The 21,716-nt window shown below is 39.2% G+C and overlaps 1 protein-coding gene across 1 annotated transcript; it reads right to left on the reverse strand.

Annotated features, from left to right (window-relative positions):
* Positions 1 to 1,118: 1,118 nt before the first annotated feature.
* LOC121381703 lies at positions 1,119 to 19,774 on the reverse strand. Its single transcript, XM_041511047.1, has 8 exons — positions 19,608 to 19,774; positions 8,951 to 9,132; positions 7,806 to 7,955; positions 4,720 to 4,836; positions 3,791 to 3,994; positions 2,809 to 3,042; positions 2,162 to 2,238; positions 1,119 to 1,271 (listed from the first exon to the last, which is right to left on the reverse strand). Exons 1-8 carry the CDS (start codon positions 19,772 to 19,774, stop codon positions 1,119 to 1,121), a joined length of 1,284 nt encoding a protein of 427 aa, XP_041366981.1.
* Positions 19,775 to 21,716: the final 1,942 nt, after the last annotated feature.

Genomic DNA, 21,716 nt, shown 5'->3' on the forward strand with positions numbered 1-21,716 from the left:
TTTCACTTGACTTTTAATTATTCTAATGTGTGTTATTTTTGCTTATTAAGCCTTCTGTGTTATTTTTGCTTATTAAGCCTTCTGTGTTATTTTTGCTTATTAAGCCTTCTGTGTTATTTTTGCTTATTAAGCCTTCTGTGTTATTTTTCGTAAACGTTTTGTATTAGACATCCAGATACCTTGATAAACATTTTCTAATCGTTATCTTGATATAACTGTCACTATTAGTGACTCTTGGTAAAGGTTTTCTACTGGATACGTTTTGTAAATAGACACTAATAGACATTCTGTTATCTTGATAAACGTTTTAGTAGACAATTTATACGTTATCTTGGTATACGGTTTTTTGTTTCTAATTACAATTTTTTTTTTTTTTTTTTAAGGGACATTCCCGAGTTTGCTGTATTGTAAGATGTTTCCGACTAATAAGATATTTCTACGATTAAACTTATATATTAAATATATTTTCTTCTTTAGAATATCAGTTTCTGTATATTCAATATGTTTCTGGTCGTCTTAATATTTGTAAGAAGCCCAAAATGGATTTTGTCTTCAAATAATTTCGTACGTACGAAAAAATCTTTTTTAGGAAATAAAATGAAATTTAACCTAGTGCAGATATTAGATCGATCAGAAACACGTTTAATATACAGCCACTAATATTTTATGCAAAAAATATATTTGATATGTAATTACAGTCGTCAAAAAGTCTTTGTTAGTCGATAAAGTCTTAAAAATTGCAGCAAACTCAGGAATGTCCTTTTAAATTAGGAGAACATTGAATGATTTGGTAAGAATTAGGTAGTAGACCCAATTAATTTTTTAAAAGTTAATTTAACTTTGTTTTGTTTAACGACACCACTAGAGCATATTGATTTATTAATCATCGGCTATTGGATGTCAAACATTTGCAATTACTTTTAAAGTTTTCTTGTTGACTTGGCTATTTTTGTAAACGCTTTCTAGCAGACTCAGATTAATTTGGTAAATATCTGTGCTGTATTTGGACATCACGTTTTCTTGTAGAATCAGATTAATTTGATAAATATCTGTGCTGTCTTGGACATCAAGCACTGCGCTGATCATCGTTGTTATTCTACGTCCGCGCTGTGGTAGGTTTATCGTCTGTATAGTACGTGAACGTCGTGTGATCGGCATCCACATTCCAGCACCTGCGTGTACGGTAGAAGTCCACGTTGTACTCGGAGTCTGTCATTCAGATAGAGCCCTTCAAGTTGCCTTGTGGATGTCGAGTGGCAGGTCTCCATGTTCTGCAAAACCAGACATTGTCAGGAATTAACGAATGAATGACAGAACGAACAAATCAATGGATGAATATGAACGACAAAACCTAGCTGGAGTCACCTCCAGCCCTACCCCTTATTGCTATTGATATGTGGGGTAAGGCTACATGAATGTCTATGAAATGATTTGGCAATTGTCGACAACCAAATGGTTACAAGCTATTGCTACGGAGCTTTACTTAGATTATTCTCGAGTCCAGTCATGACATTAAACTAACATGTTGTTAACCAATACCAACGCTACACTTTCTTGTGATGACGTATAGCAAAGTATGTGCCATCGTATAGGAATTAGTGCTGCGCATTTGCTTTATCCCACGATGTATCTATCCTTGTATGGATTCTTATGACGTTTTGTCTTTGGATTTTATAATCAACCCAAATGTGCGAAGGACAGATTCATGATTTTTGTTTATTTCTTCTTTAGATAACATAGTGGCCTGAACTATCAACCACAAGTTCGTTTAGGAGACAATTAATATAATAGTGTTTACATATATGATGGTTATGTTATTTGATGTTTTATCGGTGGGCACTTTCACAAACTGTTCGTGTAGTGTAGCCAGACAGAAAGGGGTTCCTGATATAATTTATCTTATTTCGTAATTTGTGCATTCGCCCATAAACAACTGACGTTTAACAACATCCCAGTACCTAAAAATATAATTGATATTGTTTGTAAGGGGAGAAACAATAACAAATTAAAATAATAAAAAGATACTGTTCGTAAGGGGAGAAACAATAACAAATTAAAATAATAAAAAGATATTGTTCGTAAGAGGAGAAACAATAAAACAATGAACCAAATGATGAATGACATTTGGGAGTTTCCCATGGTTCAACAGCAAATTACTCACCTTGTCTGTTTGTTGCTTCTTGCACGTGCCAGAACAAACCAGTGAAGTAAAATGACTCGGGCTCAAAATCCATTTTTCTGAAAATGTTTAGTAACAAATGTTTACTTACATATTATATTGGAATACGAGTGTCTATTAAACAAGAGGTTCTTTAAACCAATAAGATATGCAGATTTTCCAAAGTGTAACAAAAGATATCAGAATTGAAATAATTGTATTACCAGGGGATAACTTTTGCAAGTTTTACACAATGGCATAAGCAGCTTTATTTGTATTTGCTTTTCAGATTTAAATAATAGTAATGTGGTTTTGTATCAAAATTGAAAGTGTAATTGTAACAATAATCTTTGAACAATAGACGCTAGAAAGATTTTTATTCTGGGAACAAAAGCATGTCATATGATGTCTAATCCTCAATTTAATGTTCATTCTGGATAATAATGACTTCGCCTAGTTCAAATATATATATATATTTTTTATTTTATTTTTAATATTAAAAACTGCATATTGTATCTTCATTTTGAAATAATTTATGATTAAACCTATAATTTTAAAACATTATAAAGTTGACAACTCTCTACACAAGATAAAGGCTAAACGAAGTTTTAACAAGGTCCTCGATGCTTCTACGAATTAGTACCACGTACCCTTTATCTCAATACGAGTTTTCACTCCAAAACATTGATTATGTCCCAGATCCAATGGGGATTCGTTCTGGAAAGATCCCTGCACCACGTGACTCGTGTCACGTGACGTTCGTCGCCTGACGTTGTAGGAAACCTCCAAATAAGGAAAGTTCGTCTCCACATCCGGTCGGGCCCAGGGCAAAATGGGAGTAAAAATGGGAGTTGTGTTCACATCTTCCTCTACACAGCCCATTTCTAAACAAAAAAGATTACCAAATAATATCAAATTTCAACATATCAAACATTCATCTATTAAAAGAAATATTAAAAACAATAAAGGTTACCAACTGACATTAAGTTTTAATATATCAAACATTCATGCATTAAAAGGAATATTAGAAACAAAATAGATTAGGCCTACCAACTGATATCAAGTTTCAACATATTAAACATTCATTCATTAAAAGGAATATTTAGAAACAAAAGAGATTAGGCCTACCAGCTGATATCAAGTTTCAACAAGGAATATTAAAAGGAATATTAAAAGGAATATTAAAAATAATCGTGTGTTACACAACTTTGTAGACAATACTCTGTGAGATGTTTGGCATCACGTGTGGGAGAAAGATTTAGAGGTGCTATGTCAAAGTTGCAATAATGGTGATTCCCGCCAAACATATTTATTAATATTTGTTTTGAAACAAATTTTATACCTTCAGTTACTGTTATATGCCTACAAAAAATTGTAACCAAATAATTCCATTTACTAGTAGAATTTTATTTTATTTTATGAGAGAAATCCTGGAAGTGTGTTACACGCATTAACTAGTGACGTCACTGTTTTATGCGTACACATTCAACAAATTATATATTCTCTAATTCCAATAATCGAACTGGTCTTGTTCTCAAATCTGGGTACAGTATGTGGCAATTCGATTGTTGAAATAAGGGCAATAATTGCAGTCAGTTAATATATTTATTTGTAAGCTGTCTTTGATCTTACCGACTGGCCTGTCGCAGATTACAGGTACAAACATCACCGAGGCATTACACTCGTTCTCGCTTTCATCCCGCACTCCGATCTCGAAGCCATAATTATGTCTCCGTTCAGTTACCCATTCAGAGACGGCCGTCTTCACGTTTAGCGACACCCACTGGTTGTGGGAACTAACCATCCGGGCATCTATCATTCGCTTTCTGTTCTGAACTGAAATACGAGGAATGGAATAGCAATGTGCGACAAGTCATTTATGCTTATTTTTGTGCTTATATCAAATTACGTTTCAAGCGCGCTGTCCTGGGCACGCATCTCAACTGTCTGGGCGGTCTATCAAGGACAGTGGACTAGTGGTTATTAGTGACAGATACGTCGGTGTAGTGGTCGTACAACTACCCACTGAGCCGTTAAACCTCACTCTGGGTGGGACCAAGTACCGGGCTGCGAACTCAGTATCTACCAGATCGCCTAATACAACCCCAGCGTACAACACATTTATGCTCAATTTATCCACACATGGATCCGCGCATGTAATTTACAGCAAATGCTAACTGTCGTAATATAGAAGAAGTATCGAATGTCATATATGCATCATGTTTACTACCCTATTGTTATTATAATTTAATAAACGTCACAGTTCGCGGTAGTCGCCTCACGCCGTGCCAAGAAATGAAATTGCTAGAGCCTTGACGTCGTGTTTTTAGTTTTAGTAATAAAGACCCTGACCGTCAACACAGACAAGCGAAACATGAACTCCTTCTAGAGGGATGGCATTGTCTTGTTACGTACGCACATAGCAAGTACGTACGCGCGAGACGCTATATTTCAATTTTTAGACGGGCAAAACATGCACTAGTTCATGATAGTATGATGTGAGTAAATCGAGGTGCTCTATTGGTGTCGTTAAACAAAGACGGTTTAACCTGAAAGCTTACTTCGCCTGCGTGTTCTCTGCGTTCTCATTCTGAGCGGACGGATGAACTGGTAGACAGACACCAGGAAACGAGCGCTGGAACTCGCCGTCACGTTCGTCGAGTTGTTACATCGGAAACCTGCAACGATACACATTCTAATGAACTGACCCGTGCTACACATTCTAATGAACTGCCCCGTGCTACACATTTTAATGAGCTCTGCCCCGTGCTACACATTCTAATGAACTATCCCGTGCTACACATTCTAATCAACTCTGTCCCGTGCTACACATTCTAATGAACTGTCCCGTGCTACACATTATAATGAACTGCCCCGTGCTACACATTCTAATCAACTCTGTCCCGTGTTACACATTCTAATGAGCTCTGTCCCGTGCTACACATTCTAATGAACTCTGTCCCTTTCTTCACATTCTAATGAACTGACCCGTGCTACACATTCTAATGAACTGTCCCGTGCTACACATTCTAATGAACTCTGTCCCTTTCTTCACATTCTAATCAACTGACCCGTGCTACACATTCTAATGAGCTCTGTCCCGTGCTACACATTCTATAATGAACTGTCCCGTGCTACACATTCTAATGAACTGTCCCGTGCTACACATTCTAATGAGCTCTGCCCCGTGCTACACATTCTAATGAGCTCTGCCCCGTTCTACACATTCTAATGAGCTCTGCCCCGTGCTACACATTCTAATGAACTATCCCGTGCTACACATTCTAATCAACTCTGTCCCGTGTTACACATTCTAATGAATTCTGTCCCTTTCTTCACATTCTAATGAACTGTCCCGTGCTACACATTCTAATGAACTGCCCCGTGCTACACATTCTAATGAACTGACCCGTGCTACACATTATGAGCTCTGTCCCGTGCTACACATTCTAATGAGCTCTGTCCCGAGCTACACATTCTAATGAGCTCTATCCCTTTCTTCACATTCTAATGAACTGACCCGTGCTACACATTCTAATGAGCTCTGTCCCGTGCTACACATTCTAATGAGCTCTGTCTCGTGCTACACATTCTAATTAACTCTGTCCCTTTCTTCACATTCTAATGAACTGTCCCGTGCTACACATTCTAATGAACTGTCCCGTGCTGCACATTCTAATGAACTGACCCGTGCTACACATTCTAATGAACTCTGTCCCTTTCTTCACATTCTATAATGAACTGTCCCGTGCTACACATTCTAATGAACTGACCCGTGCTACACATTCTAATGAGCTCTGTGAATGTGCTACACATTCTAATGAACTGTCCCGTGCTACACATTCTAATCAACTCTGTCCCGTGCTACACATTCTAATGAACTGTCCCGTGCTACACATTCTAATGAACTGACCCGTGCTACACATTCTAATGAGCTCTATCCCTTTCTTCACATTCTAATGAACTGACCCGTGCTACACATTCTAATGAGCTCTGTCCCGTGCTACACATTCTAATGAACTGTCCCGTGCTACACATTCTAATGAGCTCTATCCGAAAACCCCATTTATTCATATTAGCATTACTGCCAAACAACTATATATGGATGCCAATTAATCATTAAATATAGAAAATCGGGTTACTACGTTTCGATATCGTGGTTATTTGGCGAGGTTTAGATAACGGTTTAATAGGCGAGCTAAATAACCACGATATTAAAACGAAGTAACCTGATATATATTTTTTTTTGTTTTATCATGCAACCCCTTTCAAGTAATATTTTTGTCATATGTTTCAGTCAAAAGCGGTATAGAAAGTATTAGTTTTATCGTGTAGAAACTACTACCGGAAGTCGGACAATAGCAGGTGCCCGAAAGCATCTTGGGAATCATCTTCATAAATCAAGGCTAATATTCGTTCTTCGTATTCAGCCTTGATACATGTAGTCAAGAAATCGTGCCACAAAATGCTTAAATTTCATTGGATGCGATGAGATCTGATTGCAACGAATCGCAACGCTCCTTATAGATTCCCTTGTTATTGTAAACAAAGATGGCAGCGTCAGCGTCCGTGGAAACGTGTCGTGTTTGACACGATATGTTAAAAAAAAGGTTTCGGCGGTTAATTTTTTATATTGCTTTCAAGATTGTCACATGTTACCGATGCTGTGATTGGTCAGCGATGTCATCGTGTAAGGGACATAATCGGTGTTACAAATTTTCTTCCAATAGAGGGCGCTAGTAGTGGATATCAGTAATCTTGATTACATGTATCAAGGCTGAATACGAGGAACGAATATTAGCCTTGATTTATGAAGATGCTTGGGAATGGCATAACCAACGCAAAAGTTATGTGTTTCCAAATTTTAAATAAAATACTATGATTATATTTCAAAGTCTGTTGTGTCACAACATTACACTATTTGTACCTTTTTCTGTGAAAATAAAATCAAGTTTATGTGTGACCTGAAGACGATCTACAACACTTGACTGCTAGTGACTGTGACGTCAGACGCTCTTTCAATGTAAACATTCTTTGCAGGAAGCTACTTGCATTTGTGTTTCAAAATGTTTACTTCAAAACGCTGGTTAATTCCGAATGGGAGCGAATAACGGAGAATTGAAAAATAAGAGGTAACTTAACGTTACATGAAGTGTTCAACAATTATTGATGATATGGATGTTTAAAAAATTAGAAAACAACCTACCTGAAAATTTAGCAAACATCCGTCATGCGCACAACTCATTTCCTAGTGACATGATAACACTTCTAATTATCAGGTAGGGGTTATCAGGTCAATAGGAAGCATGGTTGCATGATAAGCATTTTTACATGGACTACAACTAACATTGCGGGTAGAGTGATGGAAAAACAGAAAATGATATGATTTTAGGCTAGCTCATGTTGCCCGAATATTTGTATCGTTTTTGCTTGAATTTAAGGATTTGCTCCTACATTGGGGGGATTACCACCACCCCCCCCCCCCCCCCCCCCCCCCCCCCCCCCACCCCCGTCTCATACGGTCATTGTTTATTCCAAGGAACAGTTTCAGTTGTGCTGTGCGTATAGAGTTTTTGAGACGGAAGTAAGCCTACCTCTAGTGTGAAATGAAGGTTTTACATTCTGAGAGAAGACGCCAATGATTTACCTTCGGGGATTCGTAGGAACAGTTTCAGTTGTGCCGTGACGACATTGCGTATGGAGTTCTTGAGACGGGCCGTCCCGCCCGTGTACAATCGCCAGCCCAGACTGTTTCGGTTAGACCACAGTGTCGTGTTGATGTTTCGATGCAAGTTACCTGCAATAAAATATTGTTGCTTTGTTTTCACTAGATACAGTGTTAAGAATAAAATAAATAAATAAATAAATAAACACCACCAAACAATTAAAAATACAAAAACAAAAACAAAGAACCACAATTTAGTCGAACATGTCTTAAAATTGCAGAAAACTCGGGCATAGGCGTACGGGCTACCATTTTCGTAGGGGTGTATTGGCAGACTGCCTTTTGCCCGAATTAAACGAAAATGCCTGAATCTGCATAACAACATTTATTTATATTATCATTACTGCCAAACAGGGTTCCAAACGAATCACTACACATTTTTACATGGATTACAACTAATTTTGAGGGCAGAATGATGGAAATACATGGTAAAAAGGTCTCAGGTTAGCACATTTTGTCCGAATATCTGTATCATATTTGCCCTAATTTGCCACGTCTCGTTCGCTTATGAACTCGGGGTAGTGTTTTTAATACTGTACTTGTAATCGAAGGATGCAATCTAAACAGGGAGAGGAGGGTTCCACTCACTATTTGTTTTTTTAAAAATCAATTTTTAAAAAAAAATTGGTGTGCTTTTATTAGTTGCGGTTTTTGAAATTATACATTTATTTTTTAACTGTTTAACACAGCATCTTTGTATTATATAGCCATGCTCAATTTGGATGCCAATTTTGGGGTTGGGGTGTTTCTTTTCTGCTTTGTTTTGGGGATCACCGGTATTGTCGTTTTTTTTTATTTATAAATTAGTATTACTATTTGCTGCGGATAGCGTATAAAAAGTGAAATGTGACTGGTCAATACTGTATCAACTATTTAAAAAAACTAAATAATATTTGGACATAGGATTAAACTTATTTAACTATTTTTAAATGGGGTTACTTCAAGTGTACTAACGAACACACCAAGCCTCCTTGTTTGATTTTTAACAGCAAATCACTGTATTTTTTTTCATATGCTATACATTAATAACAAGAAAGGAAATTCAGCATCTTGGTTAGTAAACGTACATGACGTGGAGAAACAGCGTCTCTCTTCTGTCAGCTGGTTGGCGTGTAATAAATTATTGTATTCACTGGCAAGGACCTGGCGAACATCCGCCACTGATTGGCTGTTTATCTTGGGCGGTTCTCTCCATCCCAAACGTTGTAATATTTCACGTCGAATGTGTTCAAGGCGTAGTTCTCTATAACTGAAATAAATAAATAAATATAAACACAAATATAAACACACACACACACACACACACACACACAGACACACACACACTAAAGATATTAAAGTATGTAATATTTTAAAGATCACATTGTTTCAGAATTTGATAACTTTGCAAATGAGATGTAGTCATGTAAATTAATCAGGTCACGGCACTACGTTTATTGACATGTAAATAAACGTGCTACGGCGACACTCCGGCCAGAGAACTCGGGGCCCTTCGGGTCACCGAAGTTCGCAAATGAATCCAACCTTCTGTAATTCCTTGCGAGGGCTTGTACCATACTACAACGGTACATATAGCAACCCCTGCAATTGCCCGCGGCAATCGGCAATGCCGTGCAGATTGCCGCGGAGTTTTTCATTCTAAGCGGCATTTTTTTTTTTTTGCCGTGGTAATTTTCTTAATTGCAGGGGTTGTATAGTAACACTGGCGTAGGAAGGTGCCAAAAAGTGGGGGGGGGGGGGGGGCACACTTTTATATTTACATACTTTTACACTATTATAAAGCCGATATAAAGCAAAATATCTGAAAAGTGAGGGGCACCACCCCCCCCCCCCCCCCCCCCCACACACACACACACACCAGCTTTCTACGCTAGTGAGTAGTCTGTAAAAGATGCTGATACAGTTGTACTGACGCGACTACCAAATATGTAAATACCGGCGATGTCATGATTGTTAAACCATTGGTTCGTACAGCCACAGACATTAGCATTGCCCGCCCTTTCTGAGATCAAGTTCGCGAGTGGAAATTGTCCCGCCGGCACCGAACAGGAAGGAGGTTCACCAAGGGCTTTCTCATTCATAGTCTAGGTATTTTTTTTCTTCTTCTGTGAATGCTAAACACACCGGTCTATGCGCATGCTTATGCCGCAGCGCCACTTCCTGGCTTTGATGGCGGTTTTTGATGAATGACCGAAAGCCGTCGAGTGACAAAGCCACAAACAGGCATTTTGTTGTTTACGCGATTGTTGCTAGTAATATCGGGGGAGAGCCATAAATAAACGAGAGGGAATGTATTGCACGCCAGGACCACCCAACCATTCACCGACTCTTGATCACCAACGTCTCAGTGCGGAGTGATCTAGTTTTTCTCAAACTGGGTCAGACAGTCAATATTTTTTTAAAAGAAAGTCACGCTAACTCGACTGGGAAAACAACATATTATACTAGTCTGGTATAAACTCAAAAAGCGGGAGTGGGGTAGCAGACGTACGCTAGGACAGGGTCGGGTAGTGTGCGAACGTGCGTACGTGTATTTGCCTTTCAAAGTCTGGCTAACACATTGTGAACGGAATCTCATCAATAGGTATTGCATACAGTATTAGATCTTATATTTATTTCTAGAGTAGATGTTCAAGAGCAGAAAAAGTTCATTTTAAGAAAAGTAAAAGGAACAAAAAAAACCCAATAAACCCCCCCAAAAACCCAACATACAAAAAAAACCCAACAACATAGACACAAAGACACCCCCCCCCCCCACCCCGTCTCTCTCTCTCTCTCTCTCTCTCTCTCTCTCTCTCTCTCTCTCTCTCTCTCTCTCTCTCTCACTCTCACTCTGTGTGTATGTCTGCATGTGCCTCTGAATGTCTCACCCTCTATGTTTCCCTATATGTCTGTATGCCTCCCTTTGTCGGTCTCCCTCTTCTCTCTATGTCTGTCTCTGTATGTATGTCTGTCTGTCTGTCTGTCTGTCTGACTCTCTCTCTCTCTCTCTCTCTCTCTCTCTCTCTCTCTCTCTCTCTCTCTCTCTCTCACACACACACACACACACACACGCACACACACACACACGCACACACACACACATTGTTACGCTGAGGTCAAGGTAGGAGACAATATTCCAAGTCATGGTCAGCTGAACCATCTTCACAATTACGTAGGACATTAATAATCGACTATTGAATGTCAAACATTTGGTAATTTTGACATATATCGGGCTTAAAAAGGAAACCCGCTACATGTTTCCATTAGTAGCAAGAGGTCTTTTATATGCAACACTCCATAGACAGGATAGCACGACCTTTTATATAACAGTCGTGGTGCACTGGCTGGAACGAGAAATAGCCCAATGAGTCCACCGATGGGAATCGATCCTAAACCTACCGCGCATCAGGCAAGCGCTTTAACAATGAGTCACATCCCGCCCCAACTTTCAACGCTTCATCATCCTCGCAGGGGCGGGACGATGAATGGTTTCCTCTCTCAATATCTGTGTGATCCTTAACCATATGTCTGACGCCATATAACCGTAAAGTAAAATGTGTTGAGTGCATTGTTAAATAAAATATTTTCTGCCTTCATTTCAACTTATTTTCGTGCTTATATCCAATTAAGGTTCAAGCACGCTGTCCTGGGCATACACCTCAGCTATCTGGGCTGTCTGTCTAGGACAGTGGATTAGTTGTTAGTTGGTTAGTGGTTCGTGAGAGAGAAGAAGGTGTAGTGGCCTTACACCTACCCATTGAGCCCTTAAGAACTCGCTCTGGGTTGGAGCCGGTACCGGGCTGCGAACCTGTACCTACCAGCCTGTAGTCCGATGGCTTAACCACTGCGCCACCGAGGCCGGTGAAAGCTTGCAGGAAGTGGAACAAGCGGTCACTGACGCGGTCAAGCACGTCTGTTTGTCCAGGTGCCGTCTTGTTTTGGCTGCATTCTTTCCTGTCTGGCCAGACAGACGACCTGACCGGGTTACGCTGGTCAGTGCCGGTCTGCGGTCAGTCGTGTCGGCAGTCTGGCGGTACTGTTGGTTGTACTATGCCAAATAGAATGCCATAAACGACAGTGTTAACATAGGTGGCTAACAAAAATACTTCATGCATTGTCATTTAATAGTAGTACCACTGGCGTAGGAAGGTGCCAAAAAATGGGGTTGGGGGGGGGGGGGCACTTTTATATTCACACACTTTTACACTATTATAAAGCAAATATAAAACAAAATATCTGAAAAGTGGGGGGCCAGCAGCAACATACCAAGCAAAGTATTACTCATAGATATATGATAACATCAACTACGAAGTGCTAAATAAAGAAAGTGGAAGCTTTCATTGCTCCTTCTTTGTGTGGATATAACAGGATGTTGTTAGAACACCCCAAGTTTGGCACAATATTGTAGTAGTACTTAGTTTTACAGGTACCCCATACATATTTCAAATACAAGGGTACTTGACACATTGGTACTGAATAAAATAGAATTACATACACAGGCCAGTACGCAGGGGGGGGGGGGGGGGTGCGACGGGTGTGTACGCACCCTCCCCCCCCCCCCCCCCCCTAAATTACTAAAGGTCCACTTTTCTCTATTAAATTTAAATAACGTTACGTAATCGTTGTTGTTTTGAGGGGTTATTTTTATGTTGATTGGTCCCATCATGAGCAATTCGCACCCACCCATTAAAAATCCTGCGTACGGGCCTGCATACATGTGTATATTTATTGCCAAGATAAAACAAATCTTTGTTTGTTTTATTAGTGATATTTTGTATATTTTGATCCACCTGTCTGAAAAATAGTAAACATCATTAAGAAAGTATGTGCGTGGAACTAGCTATAATATTAACGGAACTCTGACGTTGGGAGTTAATGTGAACACAGCCTCGAGATGTTGAAAACAAGATGATGAAATAACAGCACGTGGTGACGAAATAGTAGTGACTCGGCACATGTCTTATTTCATAAACACAGACCACAAAACAAGTGTAAACACGTCTATATTATTTGCACATTATCATCATCATCATCATCATCATCGTCATCGTCATCATTATCACCACAACCATAATCATCAACATCATCATCATCATCATTCTCTCTGCAAACTAACAAAGCAAACCTTTAGCCAGATACAAAAAAAACAAAAACAACCAAAAACAAAAAACCCTTTATCTTATGTGAATGAAGTAGATTTTTAAAACTAGCGAAAGCGAGTTGAATACATTTTTAAACGAAGAAGGGTAAGATAAATGGTATCTATTTTTATTTCTTACATATCCCCCCAACCCCCCCCCCAAAAAAAAAACCACACACGCAAAAAAACACAAAAAAAACCCCCCAAAAAAACAAACAACAACAAACAAACAAAATAACAACAAACACACACAACAACAACCCAACAACAACAAAATAAAACACAACAAACAAACATACTATTTAACGGTCTTTTCCATCTACAACTTATTTACGGCAGTTCTGCTTGCACAGTATTTTTAATTTTATTGGCCGTGGAGCAGCCAATGGAATGCCTTTATATCGATATACCACATACATGGCAGATATTTGAGTCATACCTCAAAAATAGTTCAGTGTGTTCCCCTAACTGGAGATATTAACAATGTACTCACAAATAGTAGCATAAGGAAAGCAATCTGCAGACAAAAGTAACGTGCTTCAAAAAGATATACATGCACATGTACTTTTAAATACACAAGTGTGTGATGTACCGCATTAATGCACACATAAGCAGATATTCATATAACTGCACATTTTAATTCATAGAAATGCACGTGCATTTTGCGATACGTACGTCACAAGAACATGACAGTTTTGACAAATACAAAACTAGGTTGCGTTATTCATAAGAATTCACAATTACGTGACGTTTCACACAAAAACGTACACAATAAGTGTAGACGTAGCCATATATTGTGTTATTCACAAGACATTACGTAAGTACGGGTCATACTTCACCTAAAGTGCACATGGATTATGCGCACTGCATAAACTTAGAAATGTCCAATTGTTAGAAGCCAACAGCGGTTTGGCTGTAGGCCTACTGATGTCTCTAATTTAGTAAATTGATACCGGATCTGACATTCAAGATCCCACTGTTTTCCATGTTTCACTTCACTTACCAATTACTTCAAGCAATTCTCTCACACGAAGTGTTTAGTCTGTAGCAAGTGATAGAAATGTCAGAGCATAACGAAAACAAATATTTTAATGATTATCTTGCGTAATGGCTCCTTAGATTACAGTTCGTCTTTGCCACACCAGTGTGCATCAGATTAGATGTGTTACCTGCACGGGAGGTATGCGCCCTATTACATTCCAGCGTGCGATAATTCAAACAAATAGAGAAGGACGGAGGGTACCTCCCTGGCGGACGGTACACCAGTGCTATGGATTATGGTGGAATCGATCATTGTCGAAGGATTCCGCTTTTCCCTCGCCTCAACCAGTGTAGTCCGATCAAACATCCAACTTGACGACAGGTATATCGAACAACAACCAGTGTCCTACATCTGGTACATCGAAGACCGAAGTATGTGCTGTCCTGTCTACGGAAAAGTATATATAATAGATCTGTTGCTGCTTTTCGGTAGAAGTAGCCTGTGTGGAGGAATCAGAGATACAAAGTATTCTTTCCTTTCCATTTCAAAACAGAGGATGTCCGAGTGTCTGAATATATTCCAGTACCGAATACAGAGGTGGGGTGGGATTGTTCTACCCCCCCCCCCCTTTCAGACAAGATGTCATTTTGAAAATCAAATCATATTAAGTAATTGTTTTTAGCTCGATTGTATAATGAGGTCCACCCCTTCACATAACAATGATTTACTATGTTCTTGGCAAACCAACAACAAAGCGCCTGAAATATATATAGTTATTTACTATATTAGTAACAATAACCATTTTCTTTATGATGTGTGAACTGCACGAAAACGGAAAGTATTGGAAGTTGATCGGTTACCAGAACTTTCAAAACAATAAACGTCTGTCACAGACTGCAATCTCATAATGACATGCTTTCTTTTTTGTCTCGTCCTTAACAAAGGGAAACAAAGGCGAGATACAGGTTTTAAAATTTGACAAACAGTGGTCTTGGTGCCCTCATAGGCGTACGGCCTCCCATTTTTGTAGGGGTGCAGGCTCTTTTTTTGCCCTAATTAAACGACAATGCCCGAATCTGAATAACAACATTTATTCATATTAGCATTTCTGCCAAACAGCTATTAGTAGTGCAAACTAATCACTAAGCATTTTTACATAGATTACTATTTTGCTGGTAGAATGGTGGAAATACATGTTAAAAAGGTTTGAGGTTAGCACATTTTGCCCACATATCTCTATCGTTTTTGCCGGAATTTGAGGATTTGCTCCAACACTTGGAGGGTAGCCCCTTCCCCACCCCACCCCCGTCTCGTACGCTTATGGGTGCCCTGCCCTTGAAATGAGGGTTTGCTTGTTTATTTTATTTATTTTTATTGTCCCCAACCCCCCCCCCCCCCCCCCCCCCCCCCCCAGCTCATTTGCACAGTGTCATGGTTGGGGAGCCCTGATTCATTGCCACAGAAAATATTAATTAGAATACATGAAGTACATGACTTGTATATATGGTACTTGTATGGTAAGAAAAATGCTAATAATAATAGTAGTAATAATAATAATAACAAAGTAGATGGTCATAATAGTCATAATACTACAAAGGCCAAGACAAACATTATTTGGTTCCTGTGACATGCCCCCTCCCCCCCCCCCCACCCCCACACACACACACAAATAGGGTACTGTAGGTAGGAAGGGGAAAATTTCTATTTTTAAAACTATTTCCCCCCCCATTTTCGAGCTAATATTTGCTGAATATTATTTTAAAAGCTGTTTCTTTTTCAATACACACTGTATTCAGAATGATTAATAACCATCCCACCGACAGGGTAGTACATACCACGGCCTTTGATATACCAGAAGTGGTGCACTGGATGGAACGAGAAATAGCCCAATGGGCCCACCGACAGGGATCGATCCCACACCGACCGCGCATCGAGCGAGCGCTGTACCACTGTGCTACGTCTCGCCTCCCATAAAAAGGATGCTCTTTAAGTCAACTACATGCATGGGGCCTACAATCTACGTGGTCGATCCCGAATACGTGCATGAAACAGTGGGCAGACCTGGCACTGGCTAGTATGTATTAATGTATGAATATCTATATATTGTATGTATGTCGAAGTTGACTGTTACATACATAGATATTAACGCACTGGCGCAGGGGATGATTAAATCTTTTTTGGCCTCACAAATTGTCCCATGCCGTTGCTGGGACTCGAATCTATGGTACCGAATCGCCATGCCATGCTGGTCAAAATGTGTGATTGTCATAGTTGAAGATGTACCTGTCACCAAATTAAGATAAAAGTTGTAAATATTAAATAAATAATTAGATGGCATTATCATTTAACATGAAGATAATTTGCTATATGGTCATCGTTATTGTTTCATTCTAGTGCTAAACGTTTGGCTGAACCTATTTCCCTCCTCAATTTTACATAATCTGTCCTGCACCTACTTGGCATTTGTTGATATATTGAATATTACCCTCCAAAAAAGTCAGTATTTTTCTTTATAAATTTGTTTTTAATACTATTAGTTTTATTTCACATACAATGACCATTTTTGGGTTTTTGGTTTTCTCTCTTTTCAGCTCTATTTCTGTTCTTCTTTTACATGCAAATTAGCAATGATTTAGTGTTATTATCAACCAATGAAAGTGTTATACGTCATAGAATATTACGTCGTAATTTACATTTGCCACAATACAGGACTTGGCCGCCGGTTTGATCGTGTACGAATAACGAAATCGTAAGCGCGACGTATTTACTTCAACAAATGTTCGCAATCGTGTCGATATTTTTTTTACGAATTTAATGTCACTTTCTTATCAAAATATGCACGCATCTGGATTTCTTCGTAACTGTTTGTCCATCTCTCGAATAAGCGGGTGTGCAAACTGCAAGACTTTAAGGGTTTTTTTCTTTTTTGGGGGTGAGGGGGATAGTTTTGTTTTGTTTTTTGTTTTTTGTGTAAATAAAACAACACATATACATTGTCAAGATCGCCACCAGCTGTTACCTGTGGTAAATTCGGATTGCGCACCATATTCGGAGAATTTTGGTTCCGGATCGAGCGTTTCCGACTGTTGCATATTTTCGTAATCTCTTTAATCGGCATTACTCGTAAAATGACCGGCCTCGGTGGCGTCGTGGTAGGCCATCGGTCTACAGGCTGGTAGGTACTGGGTTCGGATCCCAGTCGAGGCATGGGATTTTTAATCCAGATACCGACTCCAAACCCCGAATGAGTGCTCCGCAAGGCTCAGTGGGTAGGTGTAAACCACTTGCACCGACCAGTGATCCATAACTGGTTCAACAAAGGCCATGGTTTGTGCTATCCTGCCTGTGGGAAGCGCAAATAAAAGATCCCTTGCTGCTAATCGGAAGAGTAGCCCATGCAGTGGCGACAGCGGGTTTCCTCTCAAAATCTGTGTGGTCCTTAACCATATGTCTGACGCCATATAACCGTAAATAAAATGTGTTGAGTGCGTCGTTAAATAAAACATTTCTTTCTTACTCGTAAAATGTTGGCATTTCCGAAACTATAACTTTACACAATCCAAACAACAAGTTTCGTTGCATTTAATGATTTTCACTGAGAAATTCAAGTACTTTTATGGGACAACATAAATAAAGGTAGTTTTCCAATAACATTCAAGACCAAATACTATATGATTTATTGAGGGACATCGACGGCAAGAGGGGATAAAGGTACAGCAATAGCATTGCCGTTAGTAGGAAGTACAATTGGGATGGTTTTACCTTTACGGCAAACGTAGGGGCCATGAAAAGGCTGTTTTGTTTAACGACACCACTGGAGCACATTGATTTATAAATCATCGGCTATTTGGATGAGCGAGTGAAAACCTAAATATATAACACAAGAATTCTGCGATCGTACGAAAATAAAAGAAACGGATCCACAATTCTCTTCTTTTCATTTACTTTCACATACAACATGTCAAAATATAACATGTGGCCACCAGTAATATGTGACCCCTCAATGACTATAATATGCCTACCGATGTTATTTTATTCATACAATGTAAACACAATCTTGGTTATTGCCGCCATAATTATTTTTTTTGGCACCCCAAGAGTGTAACTCCAATAGTAACGTAAGCATAATGCACAACGACAGGTGGTCTTAATGTGGGTACCAAACGTTTCGTCCGCGAGCCAGTTCGTCACAAATCAGATCGCCCCCACTATATGTAGATGATGAAATAGTACAAATGTGGTAATGTACATATATAAAAAATACATCGCAAAATATAGAACCGCAATATTTAACGAACAAATGACACTCAGAATCTGATGCTCCTAGTCCCAAGAAACACTATTCAGCAGTATGTATTCTGATTAATTTTTGTTTTGTTTTTGTTTTTGTTGTTATTGTTTTGTTTTTGTTTGTTTGATTGTCGTTGATTCCAATACGGAAAGATGCTGTATTTTAAGCCTCTGAGTGTTTAATTCGTCCAGTGGTGTTCGATAACTCCACTTGATAACACACAATAATATAAAAGTATTTCAATGAGGGCGTATGCATGAATTTTAGCAAAGGGTGGGCGGATCTAGACTGGTAAGTGAAGTGTATGGAGAGTGGGAGGGTCGGGACATGCTCCCCATGGAAATGTATTGAAAAGAAAAAAATGATTGCGCGGGGGTGGGGGAATGAGGCTGATCCCCGAATCCCCCTCCCCTGCACAAGCGCCGGCTGGTTCCCTCCAGATGACGTTTCACTTGCAAGAACAAAAAAAGTCACAGAAACAAACTGCTTCCAGCGAAACATAGCGGTAACCGTTTCAGTGACGGTTGTCAACGCTAAAATTGACGATTTAGCGATTTAGACCAAAGAGTAACGTGCTTCAGCTTATCTAAATAGTCATTCTTGGATTATAATACTATGCAAAATAAGCCTTAAAATAATAAACAAATTATTGTTTCAAAAATGGCTAATTTTGCGATTCAGATGCCACATTTAAAGTCATCCAATTAATATTTTTTATCCCCGGACCCACCTAGACGTCTTAGCCCCTGAATCCCCCCACCCACCCACACACACACACTTAATCGAGATCTAGTGCGTTTAAGGAAAGTAAATGAAAATATTATTGGGCTAAAATAGGCCTTACTATGCTAAATAATCATGAAAATAGTTTTAAAATTGTTTTATAAAAATGGCCAATTTTGCGATTCAGATGCCAAGAAAAGGCGTTTAAAGCCAGCAAATTAAATTTAAAAAATTCACGCGGGAGCACAAGTCCAGAGCCCCCTAGACAAGGTGATTCGATCTTTTCTCTATGAGGTGTTTGCGTCGTAGGATGAAACCATGTCAGTAGACCCATTGTCTGTTTTATGTCCTAATCAGTGCACCACGACAGATGCTGTGGCCGCGATGGTGTTCTGTCTGTGGAAAATGGGCATATAAAAATGAAGAGGCTTTCCTCTGAGACTACTAGTCAAAAGTTATCAAATGTTTGACATCCAATAGCTGTTAATCAATGTGCTATAGTGGTGTCGTTAAACAAAACAAAACTGTAATTTGTATGCTACGGTTGTACCATCGTTATGAGGACCAAACCTAGTTAGTTGTATTTGTAGTTGTAGTTGTACTTACTCCGCTCTGTTCATGAAGACAACTGAGGATGATGATGTTGTTGTTGAGGGATCAACGGTGGTTTCCTCGTCGCCGACGTTGTAGTCTGACGAAATGGCATGACCGGTGCTAAAACGTATGGAACCGGCAAAGAAAAAACACGCAAACACAAGGTTCTGTAGAGCCATCTAGTACTGCCTTGACTTGTGAAGTTTTCCTTTACTAACAATGTCTCTTTTGGTTTGAGGTTAACGAACGCACCTCTTAAGAAGAAGAAGCGCGATTCCAAAATGTCCATACACTCAACGTCCAGTTGCAGCTATCAGTAATAAAGAAAACACCTCTGAAAATCGTTCAGATTCTAGGAAAGTGTATGTGCTTTGATTGTTAATAAAATAAACTTTGAGTCTGAAGTTTTAATATACTTTAAATACTATCTGCAATATCAATGCAGTACAAGCAACACAAGTGTTTGTTAGCCAAACTATCGATATGCAGTACAACCAACACAAGTGTTTTGTTAGCCAAGCTATCGATATCTTCAGACTTCCAGACGCTATGTTTCAATTGGCATACGTAGTGAAATCAAAATGAGAAAAACAATTCAAAAGTTTTGAATGGATCGGCAGTTTACTCGCACAATGAACATAAAATCTTTCTTGCGCTTTGATCGTCTTACGGTATCACGCGCTTTTAAAGGCACGCGAGACTGACAGGTAATCGCGCCTGGGGGGGTCAGGTTACTGGCGATGAGTTGTTTATCATGACAAGACCCCGCTACCCTCCTTCTGGGCAGTCGGAGCGATGATTGGCAGGGAGGTCTGTATAGCGCTATCCTCTCGTGGAACCACCTGATCTTGGCCATACGGATTACTATCGCCTCTGGCTAATGAGTTCCCGTAAGTAAAGGACATTCCCAGCAGACGGACACTCGCAAATGCGTATTAAATTATTTACAGAGACAGCCAAGATAGTTGATGTGTGTGTGTGTGTGTGTGTGTGCGTGTGCGTGCGTGTGTGTGTACCCAGAACAGCATGCTTGAACCTTAACTGGATATAAAACCAAACTACGTTAAACTGAACTGAACTAAATTTTCATAGGCACTATACTTATCAGTTAAGTATTAATACTATAATGAATTTATTTTATATTATTAAATGATATTATAACCAATTTTGTATCTGTGGCAGATATTATTATTATTCAAATATAACAGCCATATAAATTAGTTCTTCATATTTCCAAGCATTGGTAAAATCAGTGAATGGATACATATTATAGCATTGCGTTTGATTTCTCTGTCTGACTGTCTGTCTGTCTCTCACCTATAATTAGTGGTTAATGTCGTAGTTAATTTCGGTTTAGACAAGGAAAAGCTAAGGATGCTAAACAACCATAGGCGCATTGAAATTATTCTATTTTAACCAATGCCCCAAGACATACAATAAAGTTTATTTTGTTTAACGACACCACTAGATCACATTGATTTATTAATCATCGGCTACTGTATGTCAAACATTTAGTAATTTTGACATTTATTCTTAGAGTGGAAACCAGCTACATTTTTCCATTAGCAGCAAGGGATAGTTTATATACACATCCCACAGACAGGACAGCACATACCACGGCCTATAATATATCAGTCGTCAGTCACTGGCTGGAACGAGAAATAGCCCAACAGCAAGACGTAAAATATGCTGTCCTGCCTGCTTATACAAACACTGAATTGGAGTTTTTTGGATCCCATTCCTCCACCAATTATTTTTCATAATTTCATTTTTTTTTTTTAAATGTCGAAACCAATCCCATTACGTTATGTAATTAGTAAAGGACCCTTTCCCAGAATGTCATGCGTCCGTACTCTAACCCCAACCCCAGAAGGGCGTGTGCGCTTTAAGCAGTGGACATTGTCTTAATTTTGGATTTTTCCTTACTTTAAGTTTCGATCACCTCAACCCCCCCCCCCCCCTCCCCGCTCCAAAATTCGTGGATTTGCCTTTGGTATAAAATATTCTTTGTTGCTAACTGGAAGGTATAGCGTGGCCCACGTGGCGACAATGAGTTTCCTGACGGATTCTTCAGACAAAGCGTAACATAAATATTTCCTCACCTGTTGACGTGATATCCCT

Source organism: Gigantopelta aegis, chromosome 9 (assembly GCF_016097555.1).
Source record: "Gigantopelta aegis isolate Gae_Host chromosome 9, Gae_host_genome, whole genome shotgun sequence".
NCBI classification, from domain to species: Eukaryota; Metazoa; Mollusca; class Gastropoda; order Neomphalida; family Peltospiridae; genus Gigantopelta; species Gigantopelta aegis.